General features: G+C 41.0%; 1 protein-coding gene across 2 annotated transcripts in view; it reads left to right on the top strand.

The window, feature by feature from the left end:
• The first annotated feature begins 4998 nt into the window (after positions 1 to 4998).
• The window catches only part of adcyap1r1b (ADCYAP receptor type Ib), a 35523-nt gene continuing 18751 nt past the window's right edge, over positions 4999 to 21770 (top strand). For both annotated transcript variants that reach the window (XM_088077426.1, XM_042484013.2), the window contains exons 1-2: positions 4999 to 5036; positions 17552 to 17693. In XM_088077426.1, coding sequence (XP_087933552.1) covers positions 17634 to 17693 — 60 coding nt within the window. In that variant the 5' untranslated portion in view covers positions 4999 to 5036; positions 17552 to 17633. The remainder of the gene's footprint in view (positions 5037 to 17551; positions 17694 to 21770) is intronic.

Below are 21770 nucleotides of genomic sequence, written 5' to 3'. Positions count from 1 at the left end.
TAAGGCAACACTTGAGATTGATCTGAATCTCAATAGCTCAGTTGCTCTAATACCATCGTCAGCATGATTATGAATTGTAAATAGGTTTGTTTTTTGGTGCAAATGAACGCTCCGCCCCTCTGCTCTCCATGTTTTGATGGATTGTGTCTGTCATTTTCAGCTCCATGTGCTTCACAGGTGTTTTTGCACGAATGCCGTGACTGCATTGACATTGTTTTCTTTCTATTAACTCTTTATTTCCTTTCAGGCAGCTCACAACCCCCATTATTCACATCCTCACCCACCAACCCCCCACTCCCAACCCAACATCCCCAAGTACCCCCCAGCTTCCAGCAGCACTCCACATCCTCTTGCACTGAAATGGGCCAGTTGCTATGGCAACCCCATACAGCAGCATATTATTCCACTGTCAGAATTCAAAAGAGGATCAATTAGTGATGATGTCACTGCGTCAAGCGAACCACTCAAATCCTGATCACGATTCCTTCAGAGCGGCCTGAGTGCGTGTGTGTGTGACGGTACATGCATGTGTGATATTTCTAAGAGATGTAGTGATCTGAGAATGAAGGAAAGTAAAAAAAAGGATTTGTTCTTCTCTCTGCAGCTCGGGGTGAGAGATGAAGGCAGACTCAAGGTGCCTGAGTCACCACTACACACTGTGTGGGAGGGCTAGATGACGGCAGGATGGGGAATACAAGTAGAATGAAATACACTGACTTTCAGCACGAGGGTTAGATGAAAAAGAGAAATCAGATACATGCTGAATTTTAGGTGCTGGAGAGGATCTACTTAAGACAATTGGAGGTCGAATAAAAGCAAGTGAAATCTGGTGCACTTTGTGACATTTCTGCTGAAGCCAAATGTGCTGTACATCAAATACAGACCTCACTCTGCCATTTCTCCTTCAGTGCAGATGGATATAATAATAAACCTCCTACTGTGATCACCCTGCTGCAGCTCCGTCACCTCTTTCCCTCCGTCTTCCTGCAGAAGAACATGGCAGAGCATTGAGAAAATACAGGTTTACAAAGATGAAGACGATTTTTATCCAAACTAGAATAAAGGTGCTGACTAGAACCATATAAGGTTCTACTGCTTGTTCCTTTAGGATCAGAAAGCACTTTTTGGTTCCTTGTAAAACCTTTTATTAAGGTTTCAACTGGAACACTTTCAGAGGGATATCCCTAAAACCCAACATGAAGGGTAATACCTAAAATCATCTGTGAAAGGTTCCACCCAGATCTATCCTTCTATAGTGTTATGGTTCCACCCAGAACCCTCTCTGTGTGTGAACCTTTTTCAACTTTTAAGCATGCTAACAAGAATCCACTCACTCCCTTTTGTATTCCATGGGTTTCATATAGAACCCACTCACGGGGTTCCACTGAGAACCCTTCCATATTCTTAGGGTTTCATCTAGAACTCATCCAGGGTGTCCTGCTGAGAACCTGCTTATATCCCAAGGGTTTCATCTGGAACCAACCAAAGGGATTCTACTGAGAAACCTTTTTTTAAAAAATGGGTTTAATCTTGAACCCAAACAGAGTGCTCTACTGAGAACGTATTTATATTCCAAGGGTTTTATCTGGAGCCCACCCACGGGGTTATATTGAGAACCCTTTTATATTCCAATTGTTTTATCTAGAACCCACCAAGGGGGTTCTGCTGTGAACCCATTTATATTCCAAGGGTTTTATCTAGAACCCCCCAAGGGGTGCTCTAAAATAGAAATTGACTTCATTACACATGTTCTCAGTTCTTAATCAAACTCGTAGTCTTACGAAGAACCCTTTAAGAACCCTTTTTTTAAAATGGGTTCTTCAGAAGCAAATGGCTGGGGGTAGAACCTCAGCCCTCCAAAATGAACCCTTTTGGAACCTGTATTTCTAAGAGTGAAGAGACGTAAATGTTCTGTAACCCGTTACCATTTTTTTTTCTCTCCGGTGGGATTTGTAGTTGTGTGTTAAGCCTCTCCTCCCAAAGAATCCACATTTCTGTTTGTTTTTCATTCTCCTGCAGATAAACAGAGTTTTACATCAATCACAGAGAGCAAGTCAGTATGATAGAGAGAATTATTTTTAGAGCCAGTCTTCTAAAGGTCTCCTCTTCCTCTTCCTCCTCGGTTCATGCATCACTACAACTGTTAGTAGTTAAAGATTTCAATTCCCAAAAGCGTACAGAACCAGATTTTAAAGACTGGATTGTGCATTGATTGTGAAGACAAATGTGCAAAAAATTAAAATAAAAAAGCAACATTTAGAGCTATAGGAAGTCAGCATGACATGTAAGTCAGTAGATCTCCATATTGTACTGAAGGACTGAACACCACTCTTCCAAAATTCCTTCATTTGGTGTTTTGGTAAAGGTGGTGGAGAGCGCTGTGAAGAGAGCCATAAATGAACTAGGTTGCACAACATGTCTAAAAGCAAAATGCCTGTTCAGAAATGGCCAAATTTGAAGGCATAGTGAAAAGCGTGCCATCACAGCCGCCTCCTGGCTGCATCCCACTGCCTCCCTGATCCCTCTCCAAGAACTCTATTTGCAGAGCAGTACTTTTTGTTGAGGCACATTAAATGATACAAATGGGGATTTCAGTGCACACTTTCACACAGTCGAACCTCAAAGGAATTCCTGTTGTTGTCCTTGGATTTACCCGCAAAAAGATGGAAGTAGTTTTGCGAAAAATGGAAAATAGAGCTTGAGAGAGAAGTTTAAACCCCCTCCACTTTCACACATCCACACACCTGGCCTATCACTGTATGTGGTTATGTAATAGGTCAACCAGAAGAAGGTCCAATAACACGTAGCTGAGAGGAGGCATATTGCCACCTTCTCTGGCGGAGTTAGACAAACTTCCGTCAATGGATTCACCCCCAGTGCTTGATTACTGGAACAAGGACAGTACTCCAATTAAATTGCCTAAGTGGGCTATAAGTCTATCTCCAATTAATGCTGGATTCATATACTGTTTGAATAATAGGAATGATGACTTTCCCACTAGGAAAATTCACACGAACGGGCTCTCATGTCGGAAAAACAACTTGGCAACTCAGGGATAATTTTATAACACGAGTTTTCCAACTTGACATCATAAATGCATAAACATGGCAGGTCAATGTTTGGTCAATGGTAAGATTTTTCTTTTTGATCACATGTAAAGTGTAATATGGTAATAATGTTAACTGCTGTCAATTTTTGTAATAAATGATAAATTCTGATAACAACTCAGGTTAAGCTATTCTCAAGCTATATTTTAGTGGTTTAAAATACATATCTTTAAAATCCTGGCTCACCTTATTGGTTTCCTTTGCTATACATTGTCATAAATAAACTGGAAACAGCCATTAACCTCTTGTTTGAATGCTCTTAGCATTGAAATGCAACACATCTTCTTTGTAGATCCATGTTGTTCGGAAGAATGACTTCCTATCTCAAAAACTCCAACCTTCCGACATCACATGCTGTTGGTCTTCCCTGTTAGAGTTGCTCTGCAGTTTTGAGCAGCTGTTGCCCAAAGAAAGAGCCAAGAAAAGGTGCAGAAGTTCAGTATTCTCTCAGTCCACTTGAATTACAAAATGCTCAAAGTTTATTGTAAGATTTTTGCCCAGTGATGCCAAAATAAAACTGCCTGCCTCAGCTTTAAGTGGATGTGATGTCTGTTTGTTGTGGAAAGTTACAGAAAATACTGGATGGCATCACCTCCCCTGCCAAAAAGGGTGTTCAGTTGCTGTTAGATGATTCCACAGGCACTTTGTTTTAAGCATACAAACTGTGTGATAACAGTTATCTTGTGAGTGAATTTCATGTGCAAGATGGATTAAAAGAAAAAAGGCATGTGCTCAATCTGTGTCAGTGAGCACACGGTCCATTATAAATTTTGAGGCATTCACATTGTGTAATGACTGGCCGGTAAACTGAAGAGCTACAATTTACAAGAGTCAACACGCATCGGCCATCTGCTGCACTCCACAATTTTCACAACTTCCAGAAAACCGACAATCACGCCCACTCCACGCAGCGATTGGCCAGCTGTGCGGAGGCGTGGAACTATGTAGGGTTTGAACTTCTCTCTCCCAACTCTCTTTTCATGTGTGCAACCAAGTGCAACACCATGAACACCTTTAAGGTGTCTATGTGTACTTCATTATCACCATTTGTACAATTTATCACATTTCACCCTCCTCTTTGACAGCAGACTTTTTTTTTTTTTACCATACTCAGTTCATTTAAAGCTTCTTCCAGATTTGCCCAGTCCCTCACAGAAGCAAGGACAGAGTACATTGTTTTTCAATGTTATTGAGGAGCACAGAAGCTCAAGAAAAAAATTAAACTTTATTGTTTTATTCCTGGGAGTGAATAAAATGATGGCCGCTGTCCATGGTCCTGATCTCTGTTCTGAATCTGCTGACCCGTTACAATGACCTTAGCCCCCCCCCACACACACACACACACACACACACACGTTCTACCACATCACATCCATATCATTTTATATGTTGAATCCGGAGTGACTGGATTATTTAACATAACCCGTTTACGTCTCACATCTATCATGCAAAATTAGATTTGTGCTTCCTCGCGCGCATTTGTGTGTGTGTTTGTGCATTACAGAGAGAGAGAGAGCGAGAGAGATTTAGAGATTGAGAGAGAGAGTGAGAGAGAGAGAGAGAGAGGGAGAGAGAGAGGAGGTTAGTTGAAATGCGCGGCGCATTCTTCAGTGGAGGGCGACGCGAGCAGCCATCCGCAGGGCAGCAGAATTGCTCCAATTATCTCCAGTGATCATTGAAAACCTTTGCGAGGGAAATGTGACTTCATTTGTCAGTTTTCCTGCTAAAGAATCTCGTCGTAGGAAGTCCGCAACATTTTGTCCGAGCTACCTTTCGGGTGGAAGTTGTGCTGCCCGGAGAAACCACCAGGTAGTCTCGTACCTTCGCAGCCCCGTTTGGGTTGATTTGTCCCCCTGAGTGCACAGCCTTTCATCGGCCCGGAGGATCCACAGAGCCGGAGAGTTGCATTTGGAGAATATGGACACAATGGTAAGATTTTTTCAAAAACGCATGAATTAGAATTGTGTTCTCTCGAATCAAGCATCACGGTTTTGCACAGTGAGCGTGCACGTCTTGAAGGACGAGGAGGGAATGGAAGCATGCCGGGATCTTGCGGCATGTGTCGGCTGAGCTCCGTGAGGAGGTTCCTTTGCCTTCAGCCTCTCCATAGCGCGCAGTCTGCACTATGCTGCAAACCGACAACGTTAAGCATCGAAAATTAGTAATGCATCTTTTGGGAAATTCAATTTTAATATCCAAAACATGCTTTCTAACATACTGACAAATTGGTAGCCTTTGTAACTGTCAATGGGCATTAGGCTCACCTTTTTAAGTGTGTTTGGGCGGTTACTGTATGATAATGAAGTGTGAAGCAAGGACAGAAATGATGGAGAAACCGGTTTCCTTTTTATATCTAGCCTATATATCATTCATACAATGATGCATGCATTATAACAGAAGTGGAGCCGCTCACAGGAGGCCTGTAACATTGTTTTTTGCAGGATTTCAATCATGCAACAATAACATCACGACTTTGTTTCATGCATTTAAGGATGCAGTATTTGGGCTCTTGTGAAGATCCATGAAACCCAGGCCTCTGGGTGAAAGCTGTGAGTGACCTTGTAATGCATCCTACTGTCACTGAATCACAATTGGTGCTTTCTCTTGTCTGCTATGTGTGTTTGGATGGTTAAAAGGGCAGTGAAAAGCCTTTCGATCACAGCCAGCCTTATCCAGTTATCTTCCCCGTTTGACAGCTGTGAGCTCAGCTCACTTCTAAATGTTTAGTGTTCATCTCTGCCCCCCCCCAAAAAAAGTGTATGAAGGTGTGTATTTGCATGTTCTTGGTGCCCTTATCAGTGGTTTGATTGCTGCAGATTGATGGATGAAAACAAGGCTCATGTTGAGCTATTTGTTTACATTACTAAATGCTCAGCTGCAGCCTCATTCATAAAGAGCGATGAATGAGGCTGAAACAGGAAACAGGGCGGTGAATCCCCCCCTGAATCCTGATTCAAGGCCAAACAGGTGCTATAAGGGTGCTTTTATAAAAGAAAAGCGATGAGATCATTGCTTGCACTCAACTTCTGTGAGAGCATGTTTAGATAACTGAGCAGATTTTCCCCCAAAAAGTCAACACTATTTGTTTTACATATGGCCTGGCAATCTGCTAAATCCTGTTTAGATTTGCTTGACTTAGGGGAGACAAACATGTCCACAATATGTCATTAAGATGTTGGTGCTAAAATCTTGGACAAACATAAGTAGATAAGTGCACATGTATCAGGGAGAAGCTTTTCTTGTTTCTCAGATCTCTGTGACATTTAAATGGCCCAATTAGCCTTGTTATGTTGGCTGGCCTGAGCAGCAGAGGAGGGAGAAAGTGAGGGAGGAGAGGACATTAGGCGGTGGGCCCAGTCTCAGCACGGCAACCTTGTAACACACCCAGTATCACGCATGAGCTGAGTGTCATTTAGCCACATCATGGAGATCCTGTTCTGGATGCTGATGCAAAAAGGGGAGCATGTTATAAATGTAATTCAAGATTTTACTCCTTATGTTTCCTTCATGAGTTTGGTGCATCGATTTATGTGCATTTCCCATAATTCAGCCACATATTTAGTATTTTTCTTTTTCTTTTTTTTTATATTTCTAATTTTTAAGTCATTCAAATTTGGTTTCATAAAATGTGTCATACAATGTGTTTTTTTTCATATCATAGTATAACACATCATTCAACCACCAAGTTAAGCACCAAGATGTGGGAATGAAGTGACATCACTACAAAGACTATAGCCGCTGTTTCAACATACCATAGTTCCTATGCTTCTTCAATTAGCATTAAAACCCACTCAAAGAAAAAATGTACAAACATTTTAAAAAAACACTCTTTGTCTCCAGTTGTGTAGATTTCCAAGAGTTAACCCTTTGAAACCTGAGCAAATTGGCTTTATTTCTTTCAAAAACACAGGAAGAGGGCTAGGAGCAACTTCACAAGAAATGGCCCAAAAACTGGCAAGAAATTAATAAAAACAAAACAAAACAAAACAAAACAAAAAAAACCCAAACAAACAAACAAACAAACAAAGCTAATTATTTGATTATAACAAAAAATGTAAAAGGACAAAAAACAAGAAAATAGCCCTAACAAAGTGTTGCTCAGGCTCTGAGATAACATCAGATAAAGTTATCTTCTGCTTTTAAATAATAATTTTACAGCTCACAGCAACGTAATACAACACAATCTCTGGCTTTCGCAATTTGTGATATTGTTAGTTAGCCCACATTAACCCAGAGAGCTAAACTGGCTTTCTTTACAATAATATGTGAAAATCCTGCCGAAACCACACATTCTCAAACGCTATATGGAAAAAAAAAAAAAAAAGATTGATTGAATATTCTTATTGAACAGCTAATTTGGATTTTACTTAAACGTAACCAAGTAATTTTGTACACACATCTGCTACCACCATGTAATGAGGTATTAAGAGGTCGTGGTCATTTCACCTATTTCAGTTTGTCCTTCCCTTTGCACCTTACTATGCTTAGATTGCACCACAGCCAAAAGCCACCACGTGCATTTGTACCAGTTTTATAAAAATAGGACCCCATAACTGTTAGATGAATGTAACAGAAAGCCAGTAACCTGTATGTTACTACGGAGCTTCAGTTATCAGAAAGCTAACTTTTGAAAATAATGGTGGTTTCTCTCTTGTGGTCTGTCTTACTGGACATGTTGATGGGAGGTCACAGTTTTGACCACATCCAGAGTAACAGCAATGGTGGTCAACGCGGTTGCAAAGTAGAAATGGACAGTATCATGGCCTGGTGTACCGAGAAAAGGACATACATTTTTTTTATCTGGTGTCTCTTGCTAAATGCTTAAAACAGACCTAATATCAGACATGTTTTTGCATATATTTACATCACAACTGAGTTTCAAGTCATAGAAAGTTAGCTCTGTTACACTTGACTTGTAGCCTACAGCAGTCTGGATCCTCAGCAGGCACTCTGTGCTAAAGAGATCATTCGGTCAGTTGGCTTGAGGGTTTAGCAGCGTGGTGCAGCCATGCAGGAGACGACGCTGCCTCACTGCACACTGGGTCATTTTCGAGAACCACAGCAGTCACAGGACCGAGACTGAGGCATCTTCAGCTGCACAGCTCCGTCACAACATCCTCATTCTGCTCTTTTTCTGTGTCATCCCCGCTTTGCATGTGGCGTCTTTGTCAAAGAGCTGTAGCGATGGGAGATGTATTCAGGTATTTTTCTAAAAGCACAAATAGCACACTGAGTGAAAGTAACACATTCAAATTTGTACTTCAGTCTGCATAAGTCAATATTTGGCCACAAAAAAATTCAAAGAAAAAGAAAGCTTCAAGACACACAGACACCACCTGCCTGCTAACTTGTTGACATGTTAGCAAACAGTTGCCTACTCCCACACTCAGAGGACAGAGCAACATTATTGTCCCACTGCGAGTTTGTGTCCACCTGATGAATGTAAGTCCAATATTCACTACAGTGTAGATTCCAGATGCTAGAGTTTCTTTACCAGCTTTGACAGTTTGCCACCTGGCATGTGGTAGATGATGTGCAGTTGTTTTCATAAAAGACATCTGTCTGAAATTGCTGTTTCTCAAACTCAAACATATAGCAAATGGCAAAATATATGACTGAACGCTCAACAGATAACATATTAAGTGTAAATATCAAATGCAGGTAGAACAGCATTAAAATCTACTCAAACTAAAGTTGTAAAAACTCTCTGTCTCCAGTTTTGGAGATTTCCAATCGTTAACCCTTTGAAACCTAAGCAAATTTGCTTGATTTATTTCAAAAACATGGGAAGAGGGCAAGGAGCAACTTAACAAGAAATGGCCCAAAAATTACCAAGAAATTTGTTAAAAAAAAAAAAAAAAAATTACATGAAAATGAGAAAAAAAAAGGGGGGGGGGGGGCAAAAATAAAAAAATTAAAATAAAGTGCAAAATAACTATATTATCATTATTTTTTGTAACATAATTAATAATTAGGAGAATTATAGATATATATAAATTGCAAGTCTCAGTATCGAGCATGATTTGAACAAAAAGTCTTTACTAGAAGGGTTATTAGATCAAGGTGTAACCAATGAGAATGGGGCAGACAAGACAGTAAAACAAGTCATGACACATACGATTGGTATGACAAAATAAAACACGAAACATGACTAACAGAAAAAATGCAACAAAGAAAACCTCAAAACCCTGAAAACAAAATCCTCATGATAACAGAACATGGGAAAACAGACACGTATAACTAATATAACAAATTTAAAAGATATGCCAGACAGTCTTAATTCTTTAAAAACAAACATCCTCCCGAGTTGCGTGGATCTTTTTCAGTAGATCTAAAATAAGGACAATAATAGCTAAAGCACTGACTGTTTTTTCAGCAGAAAGTTAAAGCTTCTGTCTTCTGTGTAATCATGTCGTAACCTTATGTTACCTTAACGTGCCTTGCAAACGCAGTATTTCACCATTAATATACCATTATTTCCCATGCAATTGCTGTGGGAGATTGCTGATTCCATGATATATCCATCATTCTTTTTACAGCAGAGAGCTAGGGCTTCTGTCTTCCCCGTCATCACTGCATTACCTTACATCCCCTCACCTTACCTGAGATGCAAACATGGTACTTTTGAAATACGCTGGAATATCGAGGGTGTTTACACATTGTGCCTGCAGGTGACTGTTGTTTGCATAATCCTGTATATGTATTGATCTAAAATGTAAGCCGTGATAACTAAAACATTCAGTCATTTTGCAACAGGAAGCTAAGGGTTCTGTCATCCATGTCATCACATTGTAGGCTCGCGATGACGTCATTGCCCTTCAAATATGTGTGGTACAGAAGCGTGTGGGGCGCCTGAGGAATGAATGATGAATCCATCACCATCCATGCACTCTGCTAATAAACATGAGCATATCTCAAAAACTAAGTGATGCACATTGTTCAAATAACTTATAGAGTGTTAAGAAATATTTTCTTTGTGTGTCTACATAAAAAAATATTTTGGATCACCATATTCTGTAAAATCTAATGAAAAGGGCTATTTTTGCTTCTTTTTTTTTTATTACAAAATTTCAGTACTTTAATCAACTATTGTGTTTTTTTTAACGTTAGCTTTTAGTTTTATCTCTGTGTCATGCCAGTCTGGCCCATCCTACAAGGGATTACAACCATCACAATACAAAGCATGTATCATCTTCTGGTTTTACAGATATCAGCAACAACAACAAAATAAATAAATAAAGTTACAAAATAATTTATGACCAATATTCTACAAAAAAAGGATTGAGCAGTGAAAAAAAAATTACTAATTTTTACAAATCCACAGTTAATCTTGAGCTTGAGCTTGTTTTCTCATCTTCCATGCTTTCTCCAGATAACGAGCTAATCTAAATGTTTTGTATGTAATTAATCGCCTTAATCTTTGAGCATCATCCATCTTTATTAAATTAATATCTGTTTTTATGTTACTACACTAATTTTCACAATTCCACATTAAAAGGGCAGTAGAAAAACAAAAAGAAACTCGTTTTCTATGTCAGCCAAATAGCACATATGACAAATCTGCATTTCTTCTTCTAAATTCATATACTGTCTGGTTCCAACCATCAGTGGTAAAATACCACATCCCAGATGAGCACACAGGGGTCTTTAGGTTCAGGATGTGCAGATTTTAGGGATTTGAAGCATCTAAAAAAAACTCCAAAAATGACATCACTATAAGCAAATTACTATTGTAGGCACTGGAGGGCCTCTTGAACCTTCACGGCTTTGTTGTGAATCTTGCAGAATCTGGTTCGTGAGTCTGTAAGGACGATGTGTGGCGTTTTTTGAACTATTTCTTTATTAGTGTATCTCGTGACTACGCAACACCCCAGTGAATTTTGGGAAAAAGGGACATAATGGGAGCGAGAAATCAGGACAGTTTTCATACTCTGTATCTCTCTTCCTCCCACTCCCTCTGTCTCTGTGTAATAAGTGCACCTCCCTCTCCCTCCCCCAAATAATGAAGACTAAGTCATGTCTGTGTTTATTAATTCCTCCCTTAATTCCTTGGGCTAAATATAGAGCCCGAGACATGAGTGACTTGCTGTGATATTCACTGGGAATTAGACAGTCCAGTGCTGGATTAACACATTAGATGATGATTGTTGAAGCAGCATGGAGAAGAATTTCCAAATGTTTTTGTTCATGTTTCTAAGGAAAGAAGCAGTTTGTGTTGATGTGTAGATGAGGGGGCAGAAAGAGGAGGAGAGTTTTGGTTTGAGGGGTCTGTTTGTGAGGAGAAGGGATAAGCCGGTGCATGCCTTTATGCTCCAGGCCACAACAGCTGTCAAAGCTTGACTAGAACATCCTAAGGGACAAAGCTGCTGCAGCGTCCCACCACAAAACAAACATGAAGGTGGCTCACTCGTTCTCTGCTCTCTCCCTCCATCTCTCGCTCTCCTTTTCTCTCTAATGATGCGTCTCATCACGGAGTTTTCAAAGCCTCGCTCTCGTCAGTGCGGCTGCGTTACACTGAAGGTGAGTGATCATTAAGAAAGCCTCCCTGCTTATTCCAGAGAGAAATAATTCCTCTTCTCCCGGGAGAAAACGTTTCCCCTTGCACACCCTCTCCCCAAGCACACACATTTTTAAAGAAGCCATTTCTTCTGTTATTTTTATCGCCTTTTCATTTCCTCCTTTGTTTAGCCCCCACCTCCTTTTGGGTGCAACTTTACACAGAGTATTTTTTAGCGCTCTCATAAAGCTAAAGACCGGTGTGAGAAATGTCGGTATGTTCGCTTTGGGGAGTGAACATGCTTGTGTGTGCATGTGTGTTTCTTTAATTATGTGTGTGCTCCTCAGACGGAGCATCAAACATTACACAAACCCAGGCTGACAGTGTAGAACATGAAAGCCACTGAGACTCATTAAGCCGCTGATTACAGCTCGGGGAGGAGAAGCCCGAGCAGCTGCTGGGCGAGCACATGCGCGTGCACACACGCACGCACAGACACTTCCTGAAGTTTGTGGATAACTTATAAACATGCATTTACATGTCAATCCACGTGTAATGTTTATTATTATAATGTAGACTCGTGCTGCCTTCATGTATTCCTTAGAAATATCGTACCTCCCAGTTGTGCAGCTGTAATTACGCCTACACGCAGAAAAGAAGGGGGGGAAATATCCAGAAAACTATTTTTATAATTACTATAATTTACATTTAAAATTATGTTACAATTTTTTAAAATAAATTACAGCACTAAAAAAAATAAAGCAATTTGTTTATTTTCAGGTTATTTTCTTCTAGTTATTTTTTCATTTTTTTAAAAGTTATTTTTAAAGCAAATTTCTTGCTAGTTTTTGGGCCATGCCATGTTAAGTTGCCCATTACCTTATTCCTGTGTTTTTGAAAGAAATCATACCAAACATGTTTACATCATACTTAAGTTGTGCTCCTTGCCATTTAAATTGCCCAAATCTACTGATGTGCAACAAATCAGTGACTTTTGGACCTATGGTGTTTGGGGGGCCTGGGATTCGTTGGAAATAAATAATTTTAAATTGATTTGCACCTTAACAACAAAAGACAAACATCTGGTATGCAGTCAATCACATCTGGTATCCCACAAATCCTGTATTTGTACTTTTTTGTTTTAGCTCAATAAATCAATCAGATGAATCTCTTTCATTGTTTGTATCACTGTGAGCCTGAAAAGCAACAACAGCAGTGAATTACATTTGATGGATTTGTGCACAGGTGGTGGAGTGTGGGAGGTGTTTGCAGGAGTTTGGTCACACGAGGACCGATCTCTGCAAATATCCATACGCTCCATCTCCCAGTCACTTAAAGTGACGCCCGCATCACTGATAACTGTGGCTGAGTATTCCTGTCCATCAGTCCTGTAATCTGCTTTATTCTTTGAATGGATCATTTGTAATTGAATCAATATTTTACCTTTTTTATTGAGGTAAAGTTTATGTACATTTTTAGGATATTCTTTAGGACTGTGTGTCTTGCTTTAGTTCTTTTGGGTGTCTCCAACTCCAGAGATGCTGATGTGCTGTAGACAAAAAGATGGAAAGGTGGAAAATGGACACATCCTGATGTTAGTGTTGTGCCATTAATCTGTTTTTGACACAATCAATATAAAAGCTGTAGTGTTGATCTCACAGAACATTTAGATGTTTAATTGCGCTGCTTAGTATTTATTTTATGACCCACGTTGGAAACTAACATCACATCCTATTTTGGGACTGAATATGGGGCACATGTGCTGAATGGAAGGTTAATGTGGGTTCAGTTGCAGGTGTGTGTGGGGGGGCTCTCAGTTGTAGAGAAAAAGGCTATTTGAATGGCCATAAATTAATGATGATTTTGTTGTTAAGATATTTTGATTTCACCTACCAATGCAGCACAGCATTACCATTGGCGATTCACTGTTTAAAAAGAACTTTAAGTTCCAGTTTAATAGAAAGTGCATGACTTAGGCTTTCTCCTTGTTTCTCTTTTTTTTATAAAACACACACAACCCACTAACGACACTCCTTAATATCATGCATTCTCTAGCTCCATACCTTAGCCTCCGCCATCAAAACTAAGTTCCTAATGCTGCGTTCACATTGAATCCAGCAGGTGGTAGATGGCAACACCTCCTGAACGTCATGGGAATATTTTTTTTTTAAATGACAGGACGGCAAAATACAATATGCATGACAATATGTTATTATGATGATGTGTCAAAATATTGAAAAAATATAAAATATTGAATAACATTATTTCATGTCTTACTTTATGTAATTATTGTAGCAATCATGAAGGGAAGCTTTCTACTCATATTCTATTGCAAACATAAAGTGATTTAATAAATTAAATTCCTTCCAAATGTCATTTATTTATTAATTTTCAGCATTGATAGTGAAAAGAGAACTGCACTTAGTATGAGCCTTGTGCACATTTGTCTGAAGAAGAGACACCAACACCAAAATAATTTGCTTTTTGTTCTCCAGATTGGATAATGTTTTCTACTTGTGTTGGAGCAATGCTTAATCTGGTGGAAATGCCATTATGGAGGATGCCAGAAAGTTACATTTTTTAACTTTGGATGCCGATGCTCTTGTTCACTAAAATTACATTTGCTCTGCCATCTACCATCTGCCGGATTCCATGTCAACGCAGCATAATCCCAGCCTTAACTCTTACCTCAGCCTTAAAACCAAATCAAATCTGAACCCTAAAAACAGACCTTTAAAGGTTTGGGAGAGGTTGACGACTGGACAAAATAATCCAAGACTTTTTATAAAGTCAAAAAGAACACCTCCTCCACACACACACACACACACACACACACACACACACACACACACACACACACACACACACACACACACACACACACACACACACACACCACACAGTCTGAGCAGTCTGAGACAACTCCCAGTGTGGCAGGATGAGACACCATCAGTGTTTTGGTGGTTTGTAACATGTGAGTGTTTTTTTTTGTTTTGTTTTCTTTCTCAGAAATGAATTAATGGCAGTTTGTGCCTGAGCACTCGCCATAAAAGCTTTTCTATGGACGAGCATCAGCAGCCATTATGGTGGCCTTGGCAAAGCTGCACACTCCCATTCATGCTGTTTTTCATTTTGTTATTTCTTTCTTTTGTGTGCGTGTTCTTCTGTGACTCTCTCTAGCAAAAATATGAATGAAGGTACTGTTTGTGTGTGGCTGTAATGCATTAATATTCGATGTGCAGGACTCAGATCAGATGTGCTCTGTGTGCATGGATGTTTCTACTGAAAAATTGACAGAAATCTGGGTTTTCTTTGATTTCACGAAGCTTCATTATCTGTAGCCATTTACAAAGTGAAGTACATTATGAAATCTAAGGGGATCTATTTACAGTAGAGCAGAAGACAGAGCAGAAGGGGGCTCCAGGTCCACGTGGTTCAGTTCAGATCCAAACTCAGCAGCTCTCTCAGCTGTTGCTCCTGACAACGACAGGAGGAGGGGCCCACTACTGGCAGGGTTTTGGTGAAGTAGGAATGCCAAGCTCTCCCTGTGGGACGAGGCCGGACTGCTCAGTCCTGCTACTTGGCTTTACTCATGCGAACCCTCCAGGCCTGCAGAGTCAGGCTGCATCCATGAGAACACACAGATACATGCACATGGGCTTGTTACAGACACGGAATTTACATGCATGTGTTCACAAAGCCAATCATTTGATAGGCTGACAACGCCTTTGTAAGAGCTGCCGGCAGTTGTAAGTGAAATTAAGTAAAAGGCATTATGGAGGATTTTTTTTACACCACATTTTAGTAGAAATTCAAAGCAGGACAATTCTTCCACTGTGATGGAGCAGAAATATCAAAGTGACCAAAGAATATTATTTTCATTATCAGTTAATATGCAGATGATCATTTGGTTAGTTGTTGGTCTATAAAATGTAATGGGAATTTTTTTTTTTTTTTTTTTTCAAATTCTCCAGAAAGCAAAGATGACATCCTAAAATCCAACAGAGTCCAAAATGCAAAGATATTACTACCAAAAGGCAAAGTAAAGCACATTTGCCAAGCTGAAAATAACTTTATTGATTACAAAGACAATCAATTAACAAACTTAGTTAAGATCACATGCTTGTCTTGGCTGAAGGCCAAGCAACAAGGGATTTGTTTTTGGTGTAGATCCAGGAATTATGAAAGGACGTTGCAAATACCGTGAGATAGGCCATGGTATGTTAACATTTTCAGTGTTTCTTCTCATGATCTAGTGCACTTACTTAGTAGAAAAAATATTTCTAAATGTTTTCTGTGATTAAAGTAAGACATTCAGAGGACTTTCCAGAGTAGTGTTGTCGCTCATACTCATACTGAACAACCAAGATCATTTCAGCTACGTTGGCATGGTGAGAGTGTTTTTTCACAGCAAAGCATGACAAGGTAATATGAGCTGGTTACCTTGATGAATGGTTGAGAAAAAAAAAAACACTGCCAAGTCTTTCACATGCCTTGTCCAACAGCTCACCGTGGCTGTTTCTGCACTATATAAAACTGATTCATTGATGAAATTGTGCTGGATATGTCTATTTTGTTGTGTTGACCACATTTTATCAAAGAACAACACCGCGTAAAGCTACAGTAAGCAGTTTTATTTTAATATTATTGGGCGAAAGTCCTATAAAAACCTTATGGCATATTGTAATGAAAGTGGTATGAGAAAAAACGAGAATTCCTTTTGGCTCTGTTTTCAGGCTTTAGAAAATCTAGCCCATGACGGGAGACTGTGGCCACGACAGGTCATTCCAGAGAGAGGGCATTGCTGTTGGCTGTTCAATAATGCAAATATGCATGCAAAACCATTCAGTGAAAGCCAGGTTCATGGTGGAAAAAGTTTCTATTATGTGTTGGGAACAACAACCTACACTGCAAAGCAACCAAAAAAAAAGGAAGACAGACTAATCAATAAGAGTCCAAAAGAGAGTCTGACATTTGACGCAGTGTTTTATCGCGTTTTATCTCAAACAAAAGAAATGAAGCATTTTAGAGATGAAGAGAAAATGTTGAGAGTAAGTGTGTGGTGCTACCCACCTTCACCCCGACAGCACATCACTGCATAGTTTAAGCTTAAGACTATAAATACACAATAAAACCCACAAAATGTTAATAAAAGTAATATTATCACACCTATTTTCCACATCAAACTGAGAAATACAACTGAACACCTTTTGAATTCAACTTTCACTCAGTCACAGAAGACTGATGAGGCTAAATTGCTTCTTTCCTGCTGTTTCAACAATCACCAGCTCTGGTTTGGTCTAAGTAAATCCTTAATTTACCAAATTAAATGTCAAAATATGCTTTTTTTTAACATGTGATTTCTCTGTTTGCTGGATGCCAGCTTTTTACAGTCTTGTAACTTATGTCTTCATCACTAGGTGTCTTTCATCTCAGCTGTCTGTTCCACCAGCAGAGATTGGATACTGAGTTCTGGTGGTGCATGCTGTGCACTTCATACAAAGAGTTTAATTAAAAAAAAACAAAAACAAAGAGCACCTATATTTATGACAGTATTGAAAAACATATTAGGATTTCTAAATCCTGGTATACCGTTATACCATGATAATGCACAAGCCTAATTCAGTTAGATGCTAAAAGTACTGAGCACAGACAGACTTTAAAAAATAGAGCACTCTTTCTTGTCTGGAACACTTTCATTACCTTATCACAGACGACCACTCTATTCTAAACATGTATCACTTTAGGGCAATTCCAGATCCAAACAGAGATTTTCTAAACAATTTGCATTGTTAAAATTGCATTGTCTGAGTGCTTTCCACTTTGGTCTGCTTTACAGCCACTTAAAGAAAGCCTGTACATAGAATACTCTGTGCTGGCGAGACATAATGCAGACAAATCTGGGCGTCTTGTCTCAATGTCCCTTTCTTGTTCTTGTGTTTTTCAGATCCTGAGGTGAGCTGACGTCCTGTCGTGTTCGTCTGTCCGAGCTCGATGTTCAGAGGAAGCCCCTCTCTGTGAAACACAAAATGTCTGCTGCTAACATCAGCCCACTGATCCTCGCCCTCCTTCTTCTCCTCTTACCCTCGGTAAGACACACTGAAATTATTTGTCTTCTTTTGCATCTTTAAAAGGAAAATTTAACTTCTGTGTCTCTGTGTGAGTTATCACACTTGTGCACGTGCAGCTCAGCACGCTGTAGCAACAGGCGGAGCTTTACATGAATACATTCAGCGAGCAGGTGTCAAGGCCTGATTCTCATACAGTTCTTCAGTCGTTCACATGGTTAAAGTAGCCATATGGAGTGTCTGAATCAATAATTCAGCAATCGGTGTGTGGCAAGAACGATGGATAAGGAGGCGGTCTCATTACTTATTCATCGTTTATTCAACATCATTTCTGTCTGTTAAACCCACGAGGAAGGAGGGAGTCTCCTCTCCTCTCCTCTCCTCTCCTCTCCTCTCCTCTACTCTCCTGTCCTCTCCACTCCACTCCTCCATAACAAGCTGTGACGAAAGCATTCTTTTATTACTGTTGTTAAATGTGAGTCATCACCCCTGAGCTGAGGTGTTGACTGAGAAACTGGGAGATGAGCTGTAGAGAAGATGGTGGATGGCAGCAAGTAGTATGAAAAAGGTGAAAGCAGAGAGAGAAGATTGGAAATGAGTATTTCTATACAATATATAGTATATTACCCTCCTCTGTTATACTGTATGTTTAGACAGATGGAAAAAAAAGCTTGATAGATGGACTCTATAGAAAAGACATAATCATGGTCATTCTGGTCATTTGGAAGTATTAAAACACTGGAAATTGGTCATTATAGAGACTTTAGGGGAGGAAAAAAAAACATTAATGTACATCTTTTGAACGGCACCATTTTTAAAAATCTGGAATCTCTGCCAAAACACATATGCAGAGTTTAGCTATCAAGAGATCTGCTGGCTGGCTGATGACTCAACATATGCTCTGCAGTAGTGTTTAGCGGTCCCTGGTCAGTGCTCTGTCAGCATGCCTAATGACTCATAATACCAGCTAAGTTTACGCAGAACATAAGTGTTCAATGGAGATGAATTCACGTCATAGAGTGAAACCTTGTGGATTTTGCTTTTAGGCTTCTTCAAATTTGAGGTTTGTTGTGTAACAGCTGATAACAGCACACCAGTGAGCAGAAAGTCTTGATGTGTTGTAAAAAAAAAAACATGTTCATGTGGGTACAATTGTTGTGCCATATACTTTAAAGCCCATGATTTTGGGCTCTCCTAGACGAAAGGTGGCCATCATGGAAGAAAATGTGGTAATATCTTTGGTTGTGGCTCTAAAATGGGGGTCCTACAATCACACAGTGAAAGAGGTTCAAAGATGGCAGTTGTCACAGTCATGTGATCAAAGACACCCTGATATAGAATTTTGACAGTGTCAGAAATTTGGGATGACCATCTCACTGTTTGACTGCTGTTATGACTTACATCTACTAACCAACCAATGAAAATACAGCATAAAACAGATAGATCTTTATTTCAAACATGGCAACACTGATCAGCACAACACTGCTAAATTCTAGTAGTTTCTAATAAATACTCCAAGCTTTGGTTGTAAAATTGGCACGTCAAGTCGGCCTCTTTTCCCCAGCCATGATCGCATCCACATTTTCCTCCTCCTCCTAGATGGATGATGCACAGCAACGTTTTGCTCTTACGTATTGACATCATGACTCGACTGCAACATTGCGTGGACATCGGGGGCAGTGCCCTTGGACTGGCAGACCGGGATGGTGGTCCCTCTTTTTAAGAAGGGGGACCGGAGGGTGTGTTCCAGCTACAGGGGGATCACACTCCTCAGCCTCCCTGGTAAGGTCTTTTCGGGGGTACTAGAGAGGAGGGTCCGCCGAATAGTCGAACCAAGGATTCAGGAGGAGCAATGCAGTTTTCGCCCCGGTCGTGGAACTGTGGACCAGCTCTGGACCCTTGGCAGGGTCCATGAGGGTGCGTGGGAGTTTGCCCAACCAGTCCACATGTGCTTTGTGGACTTGGAGAAGGCATTCGACCGTGTCCCTCGGGGAGTCCTGTGGGGGGTTCTCCGGGAATATGGGGTTTCGGACCCCCTGATACGGGCTGTCCGTTCCCCTTATGACCGGTGCCAGAGCTTGGTCTGCATTGCCGGCAGTAAGTTGAACTTGTTTCCGGTGAGGGTTGGACTCCGCCAGGGCTGCCCTTTGTCACCGATTCTGTTCATAACTTTTATGGACAGAATTTCTAGGCGCAGCCGGGGTGTTGAGGGGGTCCGGTTTGGTGACCTCAGGATTGGGTCCCTGCTCTTTGCAGATGATGTGGTCCTGTTGGCTTCATCGGGCCGTGATCTTCAGCTCTCACTGGATCGGTTCGCACCCAAGTGTGAAGCGGCTGGGATGAGAATCAGCACCTCCAAATCCGAGACCATGGTTCTCAGCTGGAAAAGGGTGGCGTGCCCCCCCGGATCGGGGACGAAGTCCTGCCCCAAGTGGAGGAGTTTAAGTACCTCGGGGTCTTGTTTACGAGTGAGGGAAGGATGGAGCGGGAGATCAACAGGCGGATTGGTGCAGCGTCTGCAGTAATGCGGACTCTGCACCGATCTGTCGTGGTGAAGAGGGAGCTGAGCCGAAAGGCAAAGCTATCGATTTACCGGTCGATCTTCATTCCTACCCTCACCTATGGTCACGAGCTTTGGGTAGTGACCAAAAGAACAAGATCGCGGGTACAAGCGGCCGAAATGAGTTTCCTTCGTAAGGTGGCTGGCCTCTCCCTTAGAGATAGGGTGAGAAGCTCGGTCATCCGGGAGGAGCTCGGAGTAGAGCCACTGCTCCTCCGCGTTGAGAAGAGCCAGATGAGGTGGCTCGGGCATCTAATTAGGATGCCTCCAGGACGCCTCCCTGGTGAGGTGTTCAGGGCACGTCCCACCGGTAGGAGGCCCCGGGGAAGACCCAGGACACGCTGGAGAGACTACGTCTCACAGCTGGCCTGGGAACGCCTCGGGGTCCCCCGGGAAGAGCTGGACGAAGTGGCCGGGGAGAGGGATGTCTGGGTTTCCCTGCTTAGGCTGCTGCCCCCGCGACCCGACCCCGGATAAGCGGAAGAAAATGGATGGATGGATGGTATTGACATCGAATGGATGTACATCATGGCCTATGATTCAGTAGATGATGTCATAGCACAGTCTGCATAAATCAAATTGGTGTCATACCAAAGTGTATTAAGATCCATGTCGCAGAGTATAGCTTGCTCAAAACTTATAAGATTGCAAAATAATCTCACAGTCTGCAGGAGGCTCTAGGGAACATAATTGCTACTTGGATTACATTAACTGGCAAAGATTTTCTCTGTCCACAAAGTATTACACTCTTCTACCACTTGCACCGGAATGGGACAGACAATATGACTTTTTGTCCCCCCCACTTTCTGTGTGTGCAAGAAGACACCATGGTCTATACTACTGTGAACTAAGGGGCCAGATCACAGCCAGGTGCTCCCTGTGTTTGGAAAATGCATGGTCAGGTGCCCCTGTGGCACACTTGGAGATGGTCTGGAATCAGACAGAATGCATTATAGATACATTAAAAGCTGTGACAGACCTATTACATCCACTCATTTTACCCAGTTTCTCACAGTCATGATGCACTGACAGTTTGGGAAACCTGCTGAGAATTTTCTTCAGAGGAAACATATTGAGTGCATTCGTAAATTTGCTCTGACGCTCTACACTAAAATGACAGAGCTGTTGTTTGATTTGGGAAAAAACGTGTTATTTCTACATGAATTAATGAACAGTATCACACATTTACTCCGTTTGATGCTCTGCTGCTCCGTCTCCCCAGATGGAGTACCCTGAGTCCAGTTTGCACCAGAGTGCACTTCAAGATTTAGAGTATTTTCTGAGCACACACATTGTTATCTGGAATGTGGGACAGAAATGTTTAAAGTTTAGTTTGGAACTTGATCAATCGCTTTCAAATTGTGTTGCTTATCACAGCCTCACGTGTGTTGATGTTAAAAAAAACAACAAATTCCTAACACCTGCAAGCTACTATAGCCACAACTACCGAAAACAGCCCAAATTCAGTTAGAGCACACAGTGTCCTCATGACATGAAGTCATTGGACATTACCTACATTTTTGTCCCTTGGTATTAAA

Source organism: Plectropomus leopardus, chromosome 5 (genome assembly GCF_026936395.1).
Source record: "Plectropomus leopardus strain MGB_pleo_1.0 chromosome 5, ASM2693639v1, whole genome shotgun sequence".
Taxonomy (NCBI): Eukaryota; Metazoa; Chordata; class Actinopteri; order Perciformes; family Serranidae; genus Plectropomus; species Plectropomus leopardus.
The sequence above is the reverse complement of the archived record's forward strand: the minus strand, read 5'-3'. Positions and strand labels throughout refer to the sequence as shown.